The sequence below is a fragment of the Protomyces lactucae-debilis genome (assembly GCF_002105105.1).
Source record: "Protomyces lactucae-debilis strain 12-1054 chromosome Unknown BCR37scaffold_4, whole genome shotgun sequence".
Taxonomy (NCBI): Eukaryota; Fungi; Ascomycota; class Taphrinomycetes; order Taphrinales; family Protomycetaceae; genus Protomyces; species Protomyces lactucae-debilis.
Window position 1 is genome coordinate 129,194 of NW_024467996.1, and position 15,273 is coordinate 144,466.

Consider the following 15,273-nt stretch of genomic DNA (forward strand, 5'->3'; position numbering starts at 1 on the left):
ACGGCTGCATCTCTCTATCCCCTTTTTGTGTGTTTCAACCCGGCATGACTCTTAGCGCATTTTAGTACTACCCTTTTTTGATTACAACAGCAAGTCATCATCTGGATCTTCCATGTCGAAATCATCACCTGAGTCTGGCTCATAGTAGATATGCCCACCGTGTCGCTCATCAGCTGGTAAATCCTGCATAGTGAAGTGTGGCAAGACAACCCCTTCACGATCCTGCTTTTCCTTCTCTGAAAGACTCAATTTGAAGGGGATATCCGTCTCATCCAGCGTCTGCTGCTGCTGTTGCTGACTCGCCACATCGCCTTGTTGCGAGTGTAATTGTAGTGCAGGGACATCCTCTTCTGTGAGAATTTGTTGAGTTGCTGTATCCAAGACACATCGCTCATGCACACCCCGACCACTCCGTCGACGATGCTCTACCTCCAAATACAACAGGGTATCTTGACAACCTAGCGCAGGTAAAACGATATCCCGCCCTTCCAAGTCCAACTCAATCACACTCGTTTGAGCACGTGATGCAGCTTCTCGTTCGAGTCGCACGTGGTGTGTACTGCGTACTTGGATGCGTGTCGTTGCAAGGAAGGAGAGGAGTGTTTCTGGTGTTGGTAGGTGTGCTGGGTAGCCCAGGAGTGGGATATCAGCATGGAATAGCGCAACAATGCAGATTCGACCTGGATGGATTGCGAGGAGGGTGGAGAGGATGGTGGATAGATGGCCGGCTGAGGTGGTGAGAAAGTCATTGAGCTCGTGGAGTGCAATCAATACTTTACTCGTGCCTTTTTCATGCTGTTAGTCAATGCCTGAGAGTGATGCCGGTTGACTTGCCTGATATGCGACTTTCAATGTCCTTGAGAATCTGCTCTATTGGCTTTGGCTGTGGTAGTTGCCCAGGATCATCCGCATGTACGGTACATACAGCACATGTCGATTCCCAGCCAACAGTAATGACCTGTAGTGATCTGAAGAACATGTCAGCATCATAGAGAGATTGTAGAAGAGACAAACGCTTTTTTGGCAGCTTCTTCCAGAAGCCTGATGACGGGCCTGCCTGATTGCTTCACATCGTCTGTGATGACAAGCAAGGGAGAGAGCTCGCGATAAGAGAGAATTCGATTGAGCAGCAGCGTCGGCCTTGAGACGGCCATATTTAGTGAAATACCAGGAGCGTTGTAGGTATCAGCAAGAGTCTAAGAGCAACTGAGGAGCAAGGCAAGAGATGGCGATGGAAGTATTGTCGTTGTCCTCGTCGAGCTTCATGAAAAAGATGTCGAGAAATCCATCTGAATCGCAGCCAGTGCACCAGGCTGTCATCCATCTTGGCGCCTGTGTATGCTGTAGATAGCAGCTAAGGGAGATGCTCAGCCTAATTGTAGACCCAGTACATTACAGTCATAGCCCAGTCTCAGCTCTACCTCCATAGGCCCTTCCCACTGCCCCTTCTTCCTGATCGAAGCTGATTCTCACTTGACTCGAGTCACGTGTCCAGGCAACCAGCCATCAACAAGACAAAAACACACCAGACGCCTACCAAGCTACACTCTGTCGCGAAATCACACTGCAAAGCAAAGCCCCATCTATCGCGCATCCTGACACATCATGGCGCCAAAGCCAACGGCAAAAAAGACAACAGCGCGTCGTCGCTCCAATATCCCCGCGAAATCACCAAGAAAGGGACCTGCAGGTGAGACTATCCCATGGGAGATGACGGTTTGGCCCTTGCATTGTTTGTAAGCCAGCGGACTTGCTGTGCTTCAGATGAACGTATCTGTCACTGCTTCGCTATGCTATCGGCTTGAGTGGGCCCGGCTGTAGCCCCAGCCTGCCGCAACAAGCAACACCAACCTCAAATCTACGTGCATACACAAGTACTAACGCTTTCTTTTAGCTACAACCACCAAGAAGCCGCATCGCTATAGACCCGGTGTCGTTGCCCTGCGCGAAATCAGACGCTACCAAAAATCAACCGACCTACTCATGGCAAAACTCCCCTTTGGTCGCGTTGTGCGTGAAATTTCATCTGAATTTGTCACTGGTTACTATGCAGCTGATCAAGATGCTGCTGGCTTACGGTGGCAATCACAGGCGTTATTGTGCTTGCAAGAGGCAGCAGAGAGTTATCTGGTGCATTTGTTTGAGGATGTCAATTTATGTGCGATACATGCAAAACGCGTGACGATCATGCAACGGGATATGCAGCTTGCGAGACGTATTCGTGGATTGTTCAATTGAATCTGTCACTCTGACCTCGCCGTTGCAGAACGACTGGTATTGAAGCAAGCTTTGGCCTCTTCTCGACTGCTGGCCTCTGGACTACTGGCCCGTTAAATGTCGCAGACTGCTTGGACATGAATGCCCTTGCACCTTTCACGTAGTCGCTTTTTCAGCTCTTGGTATTCCTCTATGTATTTCTATTCTTTCTAGGTTCCCCCTTTTGGCAACCTACTCGCCACTTTGACACTTGTCGCCAATTGTCGCGGCCAACGACGTTCAACTGTCCCAGCAGGCCAGAAACACTCAAGGTCGGGAAGGACATACCAGCCGCTTGCAAACTGCAGATGTCGTCCGCGTGGAGCTCACTAACAAACAACCGAAGTCAGTTCACGCTGGGCCTCAGATGCCATCTGAAGATCGACACGCCAACACTTGGGCAGCTGGAGCCTGGACAATGGACATCGTCTCCCATCTCTGTCAGCTGGTCCTGAGCGAGGCCTGCGAGGAACTCTGCTTGTTGGCTTCATGAATTGTTTGTAACATTGCAAAACAGCAATGGACTCTGCTGTGATGAATGCACGGGAGCTCAAATGGACATTATCCGCGCTAGAAAGCGCACCACGTCTTTACGTCCATCACGACACTGACAAGCTCGGCAATGCACTCATCTATTCTATAGATGATGATCTACTCTACATCTACGAAGACTCCCGAACGCTATCTGCTCACGATCCTCTGGCGTATATACCTGCACGAGGATATTGGCGAGGGTTTTTGAGACGTGCAAAGAGTCGGCTTGTTGTGACTGAAGTACGGCGTCATGAAGCTCGCGAGTCAGCAGTCAGTTTGAGTTTCTTCCATACTGAGCACGCTTCAGGGTCGGCAGAGGTCAAAACGGGGTTGGTGGTTGAAGAGGTTGGATATAGCTGGACGATTGAGTACTGCGGCAAACAGTACAATGTCATGCAGACCCGAGAAGCACCCAATACAGCTACTGGCTCAGGCAAGAGCTATAAAGTGTGTGAGAGACGCGGGACTCCACTTGCTTGGTATGCTGCAGAGACGATGCATGCGGGCAAGGAGAGCAAAAAGGCTGTTTTGTGGATTGAAGAAGAGGCCCTTGCTGATGGCCTTGTTGACTTTTGTGTTGCATGCCTGCTGACTGCTGCTGATGTTGTGACGCCCATCCGGCAGAGCTGAGATTGGATGAGTAGATGTGACTGTTTATGAGCACACGTGACAGTTGATTATGCTGGCGACAACTCACTGAGATTGTTCTCTTCTCTGTATCCAACCCTTGGTGTATTCAGCTGCTCTTTGTCCCGTCGCGCTATCTGGAGAGGCCAGAGCTACTGCTTTCTTGAGATCAGCTTGTGCGCTTCTTCTACTTTTGTATCACAAAAACCACTCTATACCCGCGCTTTTTGACAGGCGACAGGCGATGCACAGTTCCCTCTGCTACACCAAACAACCATCGACAACCTCTCCATCATGGCTCACAAGTCATCCACAGACACGCCCAACAAGCAACAGCAAAAAGCGCACCAGCAAAACACCGCAAAACGCGACAACAACAATAAATCACTAACACACTCTGGCAATAGCGGGTTACTCGCTAGCAGTATACAGAGTATGGGAACACCTGCAAAGAAGAGCGATTTATACGCTGGCCCGACATTTCATCATTCTCCTGCGCCGGCAAAATTACCGCCACCGCCATTTCTGTCGAGTAGCGCATCCTCACAGCAGACCATCATGCAGCAATTTGCAGGGATGATGGGTGGTGGTCTTCAACAGCAACAGCAACAACAACAACCACTACAGTCTGGTATGACGGCGGATGAAGTCGTGGATGCATCACCCTTAGGGTTTCTATTCCGTGCGAAAGAACGAGAAGAGCGGGTTGCAGGAGAACCATCAAGTCTCTCTCATCACGCGCTGAGTATGCATCTCGGCCAACAACAACTGCATCACCCGACAAACCGGCATTCCCCGCCATTATCGGTGGATTACACAGATGATGATGAGAGTGTCTTTGCAGATCTGACATCACCCGTCCAGCCCGCTACTGCACAATTTCAGGGACCTGCAAGTATTCAGGCGGTCAAGAAACCAGCGTGGCAACCTATTGAACGGCCGCCGACGTTGAGTCTGGCAGAGATCCAGCGGGAGCCTGAGGAAGTGATGATGCCTGTTGCTGAAAGACAAGTGGCGACGAAGCGGCCAAAGAAGGCAGCGAGTGGCGTGTCTACACCACAACAGCAGCAAACTCGAAAGAGCACGAACGTACATGATAAGCAGCAGCAGCGCTCAATGAAGCAAGAAGGAGGGGACAGCGCACCCAAGTCGCAGCGACGTAAACGCAAAGATGTCACTGCTGTGAATGGTAGTCCATCGTTACCCAAGATGATCCTGAAGAGAGAACCTGCTGCGTCTGGTTCTGGTGGTGAATTGTCTTCTTCCTCTCCACCACCCGTACAAGCCAGTACGGCAAGGAAGAGCAAAGCGACCCGACAATCGTCGGCGTCTGAATTTCAGCCCTTGAAGAAACCATCTCCACAGCCAGTTCATGCAACACCGACAATTTTGAAGCGTGCAAAGGATGAAGTCAAGCAAGCGTCTGCATCTGTGGCGATCAAGCCTGCCTCTTTGCAGGGAGAGGATGACGATGCACAGCTGCTTCGAGAGGCGTCCAATTTGGTTAAACTACTGAGTTTGAATCCAGCAACGGAGCAAGACCGTCCCATGACGCCGTTATCGAACCGTGCTGCATTGCAACAGAGCGCGATTGGTACGCCACGCGAAACTGCCGTGTCGTCTGGTATGGCGACACCGCAGCGACAAGAAGAACAAGATGGCGATCGATCACTAGCGGATCAGCAGACAGAGTTGGCATTGCACCGAATGTTGGGCCTTTCGCAGCCTTCTAGCTCAGGAGGCACACCAACGAGTTTCCGGGAGAGCGGTGGTGAGAAGAATGGACATGAGGTAACGCCCAGCACGTTGGAGATGGATCTGCGCAAGTTGCTCCACTTGTCTGCGTGATGATATGTATTCTTGGATAGTCCCAATCCTGTCTGAGTATAAGTTTACTTGATAGTCTAGTCTATGGGGTTTGTGACTGTGGTTTGCCCATGACGTTGTCCGCCGCCTGCCAAGAGAAATTCAAGAGGTGAAGAGTCGAACTGCAGCGCGGTCACTGGGGGAGGCGGAGCGAGTATAAGAACTCGACACTCCCATCCGCAACACACTCTTCATCCAACAAGATGGCCACCGAGTATCTCGACGAAAAGCTTCCGGCGCCCGTCACGGCGCGCCCAGAGCCACCCAAGCGTACTGTTGCTTCCCGCATCCTCGGTGTCGTTCGTTTCTTTGTCATCTTTTACGCCGCCTTTTTCATCTCGGATGCAGTGTTCCCAGAGACAGGCGACCAAGCTACTGCTGCTGTTCGAAAGGGTTGTCATGGCATGCGCCACAAGGCACATGGCATGTACAAGGGTTTCGGCGACGACGACCACCACCACCGTGGCGGTAAGCACCATGGCCCTGATACGAGCAAGTGGATTCCTGTCTCTGCAGAGACGCACTTTGAGTTGTCACCTGAAGATGCCAAGGGTTTGACCATCAAGGGCGCACATGTCTTTGGTGGTATCGTCTTTGAGACTTCCAAATTGTCTGATAAAGTGGTCCTCGACCTCGATGTCAAGACTAACGTTGAGCAAAACGGCGAGGAAGTGACCATCAACTATATCGATGGCAAGATTGAAATCGACACGCCCATGACTGGTGATCTCAAGACTCACGCATCGGCAAAGATTCAAATTCCTTCCAACTTGCTCGGTACGTTTGGTTTGCCTGCCTTTGATGTGGAAGCACCACGTCACATGGTCGACTTGTCAAACCTCCCTGAGTCGCTTGAGATTGGTGAGCTGACAATTCGTCTTGCCATGGGCTTCGTTAAGGCTGGCAAAGTCCACACCAACACCACACAAATCACCGTTGCAAAGGGCGCTATCCGTGGTGACCTCAAGCTCGGTCGTGAATCAACATCGATCGATGTCAGCAGCGGCAACGTCACCGTCAATGTTGATGGTATCTCTGCAGGTGAGACCGGTACCCTGAATATCAAGCTCGCCAAGGGCGATTTGAAGGGTTCCTTCCCAGTTTTCAAGTCCACCACTCTCGACATTGCCAAGGGTGATCTTGACGCCACCTTGTACGTCAAGAAGGCTGTTTTGGGTGAAGATGAGGATGTAGAAATCTCTACCAAGGTTGCATCGGGTGATGCGCGTGTCACAATTAAGTCTATTGATGACGGTGCTGCGTCCATCAATGCTGCACACACCACTATTTCAGGATCTCAGGAACTCACCTACCCTGCTAGCTTTGAAGGCACCATCGAGGCGCGTGGTCTTGTCGGCGACATCAAGCTGGCTGGCGAGGGTCTCGTTGTTGAGCGTGCTTGGTTCGGCAGTGTGGGCAAGAAGGGCGATGCTGAAAAGAACATGGTCAAAGTCAAGACTGCAAAGGGCGACATTGACGTGCTTGTCGGTAAGGAATAAGTCTTTTTGAGATGTCTAGTATGCTATATATATGAGAAATTGTTTCGTTACTGAGCTTGCATGGCGCTAAACAAGGCTTTGTGCATTGCCTTCGTATCGGCCTCTTCTCGTGCTGTGCTTGCTCTGCTTGCGTCAGGTTCAGTCGCTGGTCCTGGCTTTGGTCCATATTGGTAGCCTCCTGCAGGTGTGAAGGACACTTGCGCCTTGAGTGCATCGAGTGCTTCTGCAATAGAACTCGAAATGTTGAGCTAGCGTCAGCAACGTCGTCCTAGCCAGGAGTCTACAATACCAATCTCGATTGCATGATTGCATCCACGTCGGGGGCCTGGTAGATATTCCCATTTGCAATAAAATACATATTGACCACTTGGACCTCCTCCACACTCTCACGGACTTGCTTTGCAATAGTCCACAAGTCAGGCGGGCGTGCGTCGTAGATGGCAAACTCGACACCACGCATCTTTTGCAGTGCTTGTGGGATATCGCCAAAGTTTTGGAATTGCGATTGTTGCTTGAGGACGGCGTTGTTGCTGCTGCGATCAAAGAAGGGAGATTGTGAAAAGTACTCGAGGACTGTTGGTCAGAGAGCGCAGAGAGCACAGATGAGAACACACTGTTGTCGGTACGCAGACCACCGAGGGCGTTGATCCATTCTGGAGCACGCCAGACAATTTGAGAGAGATCTGTAGCTTCCATTTATCTTGAGAGCAGCTTGGCAGATGAGCTTGTACTAATCTATATCATGAGAGCATCCTGAACAGCGGTTGTCTGTGGTGAGAGTGTGCTGAGTGTGGTGCCTGGTTGCCAAATTTGAAGTCTTGAAATTGACAAACACACAAAGCAAACACCCACACGAGAAGAAAGTGACAGGACGTGTCAAGAGCAATATCGAGAGGCCGTATTTTTCCGGCTGTTGGATACAAAAGAAGCGAGTCTGGCTCCTGAGTCTCAGAGGCCGATTTGCCTATCAAGTAGGAGCACCACGCAGAGAATCTCAAAGCGCAAGATCACAAGGCAACCCCAACCATGGCCTTTCTCTTCCGCTCTCGCTCTAAAGCACCCTCACCCGCGGATCTAGTTCTCTCTAGCCGCAGCTATATCCTCAAACTCGATCATCCAGTCCAAGGCAAACTAGCGCGCGAGGAAATCACAAAACTCCTGACACAGATGAAGCAAGTCTACTTTGGCGATGCGGATAGTGAGCCGCGACCAGATGACATGACGCAGCTTGCACAGCAGATCTATCTGACAGATCTGCTACCGTTGTGTATCCAGCATCTGCACAGATTCGAGTTCGAAGCACGCAAAGATGTGGTTGCACTCTTTAATGCGTTGCTCAGGCGACAGATTGCCGATCGATGGCTGACAGTGGAGTACCTGGCTCCAAAGGAAGATGTCATTATTGGTCTGAGTAGAAGCTATCGCAAACCAGAGACAGCGCTGCAGTGTGGCCAGATACTGCGGGAATGCCTCAAGCATGAACGTCTTGCCCATGTCCTGTTATTTCCAACGGCCAACGCACCGGGTCAGTTCGCCAGTGGTGCTGAAGCATGGCACTACTTTAGCTATATCGAGCACGCGACCTTTGACATTGCATCGGATGCTTTTTCCACATTCAAGGATCTCGTGACGCGCCATAAGCAAATTGCAGCGCTGTTCTTGCAGGAGTACTATGCGCCCTTCATGGAGCAGTATCTAGGTCTACTCACCTCAAGCAACTATGTCTGGAAGCGACAATCGCTTAAGCTGCTGGGAGAAATCTTGCTGGATCGCAGCAATTACAACGTCATGTCCCTCTACATCCAATCCACCGACAATCTCAAGCTCATGATGAATCTGCTCAGAGACCGCAGTGCGCACATACAGTTTGAAGCCTTTCACGTCTTCAAAGTCTTTGTTGCGAATCCCAATAAAACGGCAGGTGTACGCGATATTCTCGTCAAGAACAAGGAGAAGCTAGTCGCATACCTGACAGACTTCCACAATGACCGCAAAGAGGACGAACAATTTGCTGATGAAAAGCGTTTCATCATCAGTACCATCAAGGCGCTGTAGAAGTGGCTCTATTCATGATTATTCTTTAAACTGCCTTTAGCGACAGCGCACATACATATGCCTTAGAAGAACAAGATTTGCGTTTGACCGTCTCTCAAGCGCTGCCGAATCTTCTTTGCGCCTTCATCATCGCCACCACCCAAGACTGTTGCGAGATCCTTGCAGACTTCTTTGATCTGTAGCAGGCCGCGTTTCTTGCTGTCAAGGTACGACGCATCCAAGATGATTTGCTCGAGCTGCCGTACTTTGAGTGCACCATCACCTTGCTCTCCCTCTTCAGGTGCTAGCAATGCAGCAACACGTCCAGGAACGCCCACCGCAATGGAGACACGGGTGGCACCGAGCATTGTCTTTTGATCTTTGAGCTTCTCCTTGCCAAAAAGCTTGACAATCTCAATGGCATTTTTTGGCTTCTTTGGCTGTTGACCACGCTTCACCTCTGGCATGGCAGGCTTATATGCTGCTTTGAGTGGTCGAACAACATCTGCCACGCGAATGGCAGAAGCGCAAAGAATCAAGGTGTGCGGCGTTCCTGGTTCCTTGTTGGCACTGTGGATGTCCTTGCGCTGCGTGTAGCGTTCCAAAAATGCACAGAGCTGGTCTGTTGAGCGATCCGTCGCTTGTGTCTCTGAGGTGTCTCTAATGGCCTTGAGGGGCGGTGTCTTATCGAGCAGCTCGACGCTCGTCAAGCCTGGATGGTGATCTAGAAAGAGCTTTGCAAGCAAATCACTCTGTTGCTCAGGACCAAGTGGCACTTTAGAAACTTTTGTCTTGGCCTTTTTCGGCGCACTCTCGCCAGCAGGCTCATCGTCATCGTCCTCATCCAAGCCAAGTTGCTCCCTCTTGCGTTTATTACTCACTGCTCGTTTCGCCTTGCGCTTCTCTCGCTTCTCCTCCGTTGTCAGCCGCTTCTTGGGCTGGCCGACCTTCTTTGGATCTATTTCTGTGGCTCCTGCCTCTTGTTCGTCGTCATCAGAGCCGGAGTCTGAATCAGCACCTGATTCTGCATCGCTCACAGACTCGCCAGCTGCATCGGATCCCACTTCATACTCGAGATCGTCTTCAAGTGCATCGGCCGATACCTCTGCTGGCTTCATGACCATTGCCCTGCCTTCTATATCCCTTCAATTTGAGCCTGGCCTTTGTGTGGTCGCGAATTTGGTGGATTGAAATTGAAATTTTGAATTTGTTCCTGGGACGAGTTTGATGGACGGGAGAGATTCAATCTATGTAGATACAAGAGGCCTACAGACGGAGCTGGTACTGATACTCATCTTCTGTATTGACGGAGATCCAGAGCACAATCGAGCTGAGCATGATGAGGCCATTGCAAATGACATTCGCCACGCCAAAATACAGCGTTGGAAAGGGATAGCCAGGGACAATGTACTTGAGAATCATCACCACCTGTATGTTAGTGCCTTCTCTTGAGTAGTGCTTGAAAGTGCGTACAAGACCTCCCGCAAGGCCGCCAGCAAGGAGCGCAAAGCCGACAAACAAGACAAGTTTCGCTTTCCATGCAAGGGAGCTCTCTCCATAGCTGTCGCCCGTCAATTTTGACTTGTCGATTGAGTTGACACTAGCTGTCAGTAAAGTACAGTGCACAACAGTATGCATACATGATCATGCCCAGCGCTGAGCAGATGGTCGGGATCCAGTCAACAAATGATACGTGTACCAGGCCCGCATTCGCAACTTTGCTGTATATAGCGGCATCAATGAAGAACCAAAGACCAGAAGCGAACTAAGAACGCCGTTAGTGATGGTCATGTCGTCAAGAAGAGACAATACCAGTGCACCAGCAATGTAGATGCCAAAACTACGCGCGTGCGCGCCAAGTGCGATGCGCGGCATTTGGAAGCGGAACAACGACCTGCCGCTATCCATGATGAGAGAGAATGAGCTTTGACGAGCTTCTGTTTTGCTCCGCCCAGATCTAGGACTTGTGTCGGTGTGGTCGTGTGAAGTGACGCCGCATCGTGGTCTGGATCAAGATTAAGCCAACCACACCACAACCAACTTGCCCACTTGCTTCAGCTTGGCCTTCCATGAGAAATAGATAACTGCTCAGATGCTCGCTTACTATATTGCAGGAGCAATTCTGATCTATGTCTTGACACTGCTCTACTTCTTTGCCCCGTCGCCGTTCGTACCTGGCTCCAAGTTTGCCAAGAAGCACCAATCTATCGCTGTGCTTGTGCTAGGCGACATTGGCAGATCACCGCGAATGCAGTATCATGCTCTGTCTCTATCAAGACTTGGTTACAAAGTGGATTTGATTGGCTATGGCAACACAAAACCACATGAAGCCCTTCTAACAGACGAGAACATTCGCTACCAATTCTTGCCAGACGTGCCGGAGTCCTTAAGCAAAGGTCCACGATACTTATTCCCAATTCTTGGGCCCATCAAAGTGCTGCATCAACTACTCTTCTTGGTCCTCATTCTTGGCTATGCCATTGACCCGCCAGCCTACCTTCTCGTACAAAACCCACCGGCCATCCCGGTCCTCGCACTCGCTCAACTCCTATGCTGGCTTCGCAATACAAGACTCGTCATTGACTGGCATAATCTTGGTTATACAATCCTCGGCCTTCGACTCGGAGAGCATCATCCGCTCGTCAAGATCGCACGGCGATATGAACAGTTCTTTGGACGAACGGCGTATGCACACCTAATGGTCACAGATGCTATGCGCTCTTGGCTCAGTGATACGTTTAATCTCAAAGGCAAGCAATGCACGCTGCACGACAGGCCCGCTGGTCAATTCAAAGCATTATCCAAAGCTGAGCAAACGGCGTTCTTGAATGCTTTCGAGCATACTCGAGATGGCCAATTCTCTCGTGAGCGTGGCGATCGACTGTTGGTCAGCAGTACATCTTGGACACCAGATGAAGATTTTGGTATTCTTCTCTCAGCGTTGAAGCGCTATGACGAGGCACCAGTCAAGTCCAACAACAAAGCGCACCTCCTCGTCATCATTACAGGCAAAGGAGCACTCCAAGCCGCCTACACGAAGAAGATTGAAGAAATGGCGCTACATTCAGTAACCATCAAAACGGCATGGCTCCAAGCTGCAGACTATCCCAAACTACTAGCTTGTGCAGATCTTGGCATTTCCCTGCATACTTCTTCTTCCGGACTCGATCTACCAATGAAGATTGTTGATCTCTTTGGCTGTGGTACGCCCGTGCTGGCCATTGACTTCGAAGCACTGCCAGAATTAGTGACGCAAGGTGTTGATGGCAGAATTGTGGCGGACGATGAAGATATGGCAGCGTGTTTACTTGGCTTATTCGCCGATAGCTCTGCACAAGGAGAGAGCGATGAGGAGTATGAAGGGGTGGATGATGTCGGCAGTGCACACCTGCAAACACTCAAAAGGGGCGCCAAGAAGCAATCGGCACTGACCTGGGATATTCATTGGGCTGAGGTGGCCGCACCGCTATTTGAACATCGTTCATAGAAGTATTGATACAAAAAAAGGTATGTGACAGATGCTCATCGCTTGAGGTAGTTGTATAAATATGCTTACTTGACATTGAACAAGTCGTTGGCGTGTAGTTGAATGGGCTGGCTGCGATAATCCTTGGCGAGCTGGACCATGCGTTTGATAGAAGCTTCCATGACAGGCTTCGTCAAAACGTGGTTGGCTCCAGCATCCAGGTATTCTTGTACATCTGTAGACAGAGCATTGCCTGTACAGCCACAGACAAAGGTAGGCAATCCTTCTAATCTCAATTGCATGACCATTTCCACACCAGACATGACAGGCATTTGATTGTCCAAGAGCACAAGATCATACGGCCGAGTCTCTCTCGACCGCTCTCGAATTTTGTTGAGCGCCAACAATCCATTCTCAGACTGTTCTACAGCATGACCCAATCGTGTCAACATGCGCGCAAGCAATCGCCGCGTCAACAAGTCATCATCCACCACCAAGACTGAACAGGGCTCAGACTCGTCAATATCGCGTGGTCGGCCAAAGCTAAAGGAACCCGTGCGCAACTCGTGATCTGCAGGCGCATAGGCTCGAGGCAATGTCGAGTTTGCCGGAATAGGGATTTCTGCGAGCTCAAATTCAGACGAATGCAAGGCAACCAGACTAGGGCGACGCATCGTTTCTTCGGCAACGGAAGCAGCTGTTGCTTGGCCGCCCATGAGTAGGGCACGCTGTGCAACGATATTGCCAGGGCCTTGCTGACTCAGGGTCGTTATGGTTGCTGTAGCAACAGCCGGAGCCGCATTGGCGCTATCAATATCGGTCGGAGCAGTTCCAGTTGGATGCGCAACGATCGAGGCACGCCGCTGAAGCTGCTCAACCTGTGCTTGTGAGACTGCCGCCATCTGCGAAATGGGCGGGAGAGCAAATGACTCTTGCACAGCACCATCCTCGAGCTGCTTCGACTCTAGTCGCTCAGGCAATGTAGGCATCACCTCTGCCTCGCCTGGTTGGTCAATATGCACTTGGACCACTTGCTGGACAGCCTCAGCCTCGTCGAACTTCGTCAAAGCAGCAACACCAGCTTCGAAGATATGCGCATCTGCCACACCAAAGGACATTTCAATCCAAAATGTAGATCCTTCGCCAACGCAAGATCGTAGACCAAGTCGTCCACCGGAGAGCTCGACAATATTGCGCACAAGGGCAAGTCCCAGTCCCGTTCCCTTGCCACCTTGACGTTTGCCAATCTCAGTTTGGACGTACGGGCTGAACAGGCGATCCTTGAGTACATCTCGTGGACTAATGCCGAGTCCTGTATCTTGCACTTCCATGCGAATCGTCACTTTCTGCTCGGGTTTTATTGGAAGCGAGCTCGCTACCTTTGTCGTTGCGCTCATGGTCCCCGTGGTCGTGCCACTTGCACCAGAAATAGATACGTCGTTGCGATCTGGCGTCGGATATGTCAATTTCGTGACAATCGTCACGCTTCCACCACTCTCTGTAAACTTGCAAGCATTTGACATGAGATTCGACAAGATTTGCCGGAGTCGCATCTCGTCACCCACCAAGAGTCCAAAGTTATTGATGCGCGGATCCAGAGCACTACTGAGGCCGACATCTTTCGAATTGGCAGCGAATGCACCACCCAATAAGACAGACTTGATGACCTTGCCGAAGTCAAATGGCGCAAGCGTGTACATGAGCTTGCCAGCCTCCATCCGGTTAAAGTCGAGGACATCATTTAACACCTTCTCCATCATGCCAAGCGAGGCTTGCAGTACATCCACGAGCTCAACATGCTCAACAGCCATACCCTTGAAGACTTCTTCGCCAACCAAATTCTGCAAGGACAAAAGAGCCGTGTTGAGTGGCACACGCACTTCATGAAAGATGTACGAGACGAATCGCTTCTTGCTGTCTGCTGCACGCGACTCTGAAATTTGAGCCTTTTGTGTTGCTTTGAATTGTGCCTTGAGCTGATCGCGAAGGCTGTAGATACGACGGTCAGTCTTTTCCTTCATGTAGGAAATGGTCGTCATGAAAATGATGAAGAAGAAGTAGTTGAACCAATGACGAAGCCATGAAATGCGAATGGGAACAATTGCAATTGCGATAAAGATGAGCGCTGAGATGGTCCCGACAATGGTACAGAAGCGTGATTGTCCAAGAGCTAGCATTGCAAGTATTGGCATGACTGTCAGCACGTAGAAGACACCGACGAAGTCTTTGGTGCCACAAGTCGCTGGTGTACTGCCGTAAAAGTGACAGACGTGCAATTGAAGCATGAGAAGAAGCGGCCACATCCATGTAAGGGCAAAGACGTATAGTTGCCACGCATTTGGAAAGCGCTTGGGAACGTCCAAGACAATCAGAGGCATGAGCGGAATGATGAAGAAACCAGATATACCGATCCACGCGTAATAATCGAAGACTCCCCATGGTCGCGGATAGAAGCCCATCATAAAGGCCCACGCCATGTAGTAGTATATTGAGACAATCAAGGCCATTCGTTTTGATAGGAACCAGCTCTCCTTGAGGTATTGCCGTTCCTTTTCTGGATCTTGGAAGGGCATGCTGAAGAAATGATGCGTAAAAGTATACATTGGCAAAGCCTGTATCCGTTCAAACGTAGTCTTTCGATGGTTCCAAGGCTCGACATCGCTGCCGCGCTCAGTGTATCGCCCGCCAGTGGCAACATCCGTAGCGTTGCCAGGCGTTGTTGCCGCGCCGCCATCAGAGCTCTTGTCATCTGTGCTATTATCCACCACAACAATGTCGACAACATTCTGCTGATCACTGCCGCCAGTGTTGACGCGCCCGACGACGGGCCGGAAGGAAGAGTTGCTAGTCCTTGAACGATGCCCACTCGAAGCAGCGCCGCGCTCGATATCGAGAAAGCCCTCACTTGGCTCGGACAACGGGTATGTAAGGCGGACTGCACGTCGAATGAAAAGCCGCAGCCTGTCGCGATTGCTGGAAGACTGAAACTTT

General features: G+C 50.7%; 11 protein-coding genes across 11 annotated transcripts; 6 read left to right on the forward strand and 5 right to left on the reverse strand.

Moving 5' to 3' along the window:
- Positions 1-43: 43 nt before the first annotated feature.
- Positions 44-1,248, reverse strand: BCR37DRAFT_377157 (Elongator complex protein 5). The gene is made up of 3 exons (XM_040868745.1): positions 1,015-1,248; positions 835-968; positions 44-785 (listed from the first exon to the last, which is right to left on the reverse strand). Exons 1-3 carry the CDS (start codon positions 1,152-1,154, stop codon positions 82-84), a joined length of 978 nt encoding a protein of 325 aa, XP_040726964.1. The 5' UTR covers positions 1,155-1,248; the 3' UTR covers positions 44-81.
- Positions 1,249-1,536: 288 nt separating this feature from the next.
- Positions 1,537-2,457, forward strand: BCR37DRAFT_377158 (histone H3v). Its single transcript, XM_040868746.1, has 2 exons — positions 1,537-1,690; positions 1,895-2,457. Exons 1-2 carry the CDS (start codon positions 1,606-1,608, stop codon positions 2,236-2,238), a joined length of 429 nt encoding a protein of 142 aa, XP_040726965.1. The 5' UTR covers positions 1,537-1,605; the 3' UTR covers positions 2,239-2,457.
- Positions 2,458-2,479: 22 nt separating this feature from the next.
- BCR37DRAFT_239696 (uncharacterized protein) lies at positions 2,480-3,509 on the forward strand. The gene has a single exon (XM_040866542.1). It carries the CDS (start codon positions 2,776-2,778, stop codon positions 3,418-3,420), a length of 645 nt encoding a protein of 214 aa, XP_040726966.1. The 5' UTR covers positions 2,480-2,775; the 3' UTR covers positions 3,421-3,509.
- Positions 3,510-3,711: 202 nt separating this feature from the next.
- Positions 3,712-5,265, forward strand: BCR37DRAFT_385914 (uncharacterized protein; the record flags this gene model as incomplete). The annotated part of the gene is made up of 1 exon (XM_040870397.1): positions 3,712-5,265. One exon carries the CDS (start codon positions 3,712-3,714, stop codon positions 5,263-5,265), a length of 1,554 nt encoding a protein of 517 aa, XP_040726967.1.
- A 107-nt stretch (positions 5,266-5,372) lies between these two features.
- BCR37DRAFT_239863 (uncharacterized protein) lies at positions 5,373-6,922 on the forward strand. The gene has a single exon (XM_040866545.1). It carries the CDS (start codon positions 5,487-5,489, stop codon positions 6,780-6,782), a length of 1,296 nt encoding a protein of 431 aa, XP_040726968.1. The 5' UTR covers positions 5,373-5,486; the 3' UTR covers positions 6,783-6,922.
- Positions 6,783-7,506, reverse strand: BCR37DRAFT_365068 (MED6 mediator sub complex component-domain-containing protein). The gene is made up of 3 exons (XM_040868265.1): positions 7,397-7,506; positions 7,072-7,355; positions 6,783-7,030 (listed from the first exon to the last, which is right to left on the reverse strand). The coding sequence occupies exons 1-3, from the start codon at positions 7,476-7,478 to the stop codon at positions 6,830-6,832; spliced, it is 567 nt and encodes a 188-aa protein (XP_040726969.1). The 5' UTR covers positions 7,479-7,506; the 3' UTR covers positions 6,783-6,829.
- A 112-nt stretch (positions 7,507-7,618) lies between these two features.
- BCR37DRAFT_377165 (Mo25-PA) lies at positions 7,619-9,168 on the forward strand. The gene has a single exon (XM_040868747.1). It carries the CDS (start codon positions 7,809-7,811, stop codon positions 8,835-8,837), a length of 1,029 nt encoding a protein of 342 aa, XP_040726970.1. The 5' UTR covers positions 7,619-7,808; the 3' UTR covers positions 8,838-9,168.
- On the reverse strand, positions 8,900-9,940 carry BCR37DRAFT_385918 (U3-containing 90S pre-ribosomal complex subunit-domain containing protein; the record flags this gene model as incomplete). Its single annotated transcript, XM_040870398.1, has 1 exon — positions 8,900-9,940. One exon carries the CDS (start codon positions 9,938-9,940, stop codon positions 8,900-8,902), a length of 1,041 nt encoding a protein of 346 aa, XP_040726971.1.
- Positions 9,941-10,082: 142 nt separating this feature from the next.
- On the reverse strand, positions 10,083-10,724 carry BCR37DRAFT_344814 (uncharacterized protein; the record flags this gene model as incomplete). The annotated part of the gene is made up of 4 exons (XM_040867585.1): positions 10,083-10,244; positions 10,290-10,416; positions 10,457-10,581; positions 10,629-10,724. The coding sequence occupies 4 exons, from the start codon at positions 10,722-10,724 to the stop codon at positions 10,083-10,085; spliced, it is 510 nt and encodes a 169-aa protein (XP_040726972.1).
- Positions 10,725-10,778: 54 nt separating this feature from the next.
- Positions 10,779-12,378, forward strand: BCR37DRAFT_377168 (putative beta-1,4-mannosyltransferase). Its single transcript, XM_040868748.1, has one exon. It carries the CDS (start codon positions 10,909-10,911, stop codon positions 12,301-12,303), a length of 1,395 nt encoding a protein of 464 aa, XP_040726973.1. The 5' UTR covers positions 10,779-10,908; the 3' UTR covers positions 12,304-12,378.
- Positions 12,369-14,885, reverse strand: BCR37DRAFT_365079 (uncharacterized protein; the record flags this gene model as incomplete). Its single annotated transcript, XM_040868266.1, has 2 exons — positions 12,369-13,151; positions 13,359-14,885. 2 exons carry the CDS (start codon positions 14,883-14,885, stop codon positions 12,369-12,371), a joined length of 2,310 nt encoding a protein of 769 aa, XP_040726974.1.
- Positions 14,886-15,273: the final 388 nt, after the last annotated feature.

Coding starts and splice junctions, on each gene's coding strand:
- BCR37DRAFT_377157 (XM_040868745.1), bottom strand. CDS start 1,154: ATGGCCGTCTCAAGGCCGACGCTGCTGCTCAATCGAATTCTCTCTTAT. Junction 969..1,014: donor GAAGAAGCTGCCAAAAAAGC/GTTTGTCTCTTC, acceptor CATGTTCTTCAG/ATCACTACAGGTCATTACTG. Junction 786..834: donor CATTGAAAGTCGCATATCAG/GCAAGTCAACCG, acceptor AGCATGAAAAAG/GCACGAGTAAAGTATTGATT.
- BCR37DRAFT_377158 (XM_040868746.1), top strand. CDS start 1,606: ATGGCGCCAAAGCCAACGGCAAAAAAGACAACAGCGCGTCGTCGCTCC. Junction 1,691..1,894: donor ACCAAGAAAGGGACCTGCAG/GTGAGACTATCC, acceptor GCTTTCTTTTAG/CTACAACCACCAAGAAGCCG.
- BCR37DRAFT_239696 (XM_040866542.1), top strand. CDS start 2,776: ATGGACTCTGCTGTGATGAATGCACGGGAGCTCAAATGGACATTATCC.
- BCR37DRAFT_239863 (XM_040866545.1), top strand. CDS start 5,487: ATGGCCACCGAGTATCTCGACGAAAAGCTTCCGGCGCCCGTCACGGCG.
- BCR37DRAFT_365068 (XM_040868265.1), bottom strand. CDS start 7,478: ATGGAAGCTACAGATCTCTCTCAAATTGTCTGGCGTGCTCCAGAATGG. Junction 7,356..7,396: donor TGGTCTGCGTACCGACAACA/GTGTGTTCTCAT, acceptor TCTGACCAACAG/TCCTCGAGTACTTTTCACAA. Junction 7,031..7,071: donor CAATCATGCAATCGAGATTG/GTATTGTAGACT, acceptor TGCTGACGCTAG/CTCAACATTTCGAGTTCTAT.
- BCR37DRAFT_377165 (XM_040868747.1), top strand. CDS start 7,809: ATGGCCTTTCTCTTCCGCTCTCGCTCTAAAGCACCCTCACCCGCGGAT.
- BCR37DRAFT_377168 (XM_040868748.1), top strand. CDS start 10,909: ATGCTCGCTTACTATATTGCAGGAGCAATTCTGATCTATGTCTTGACA.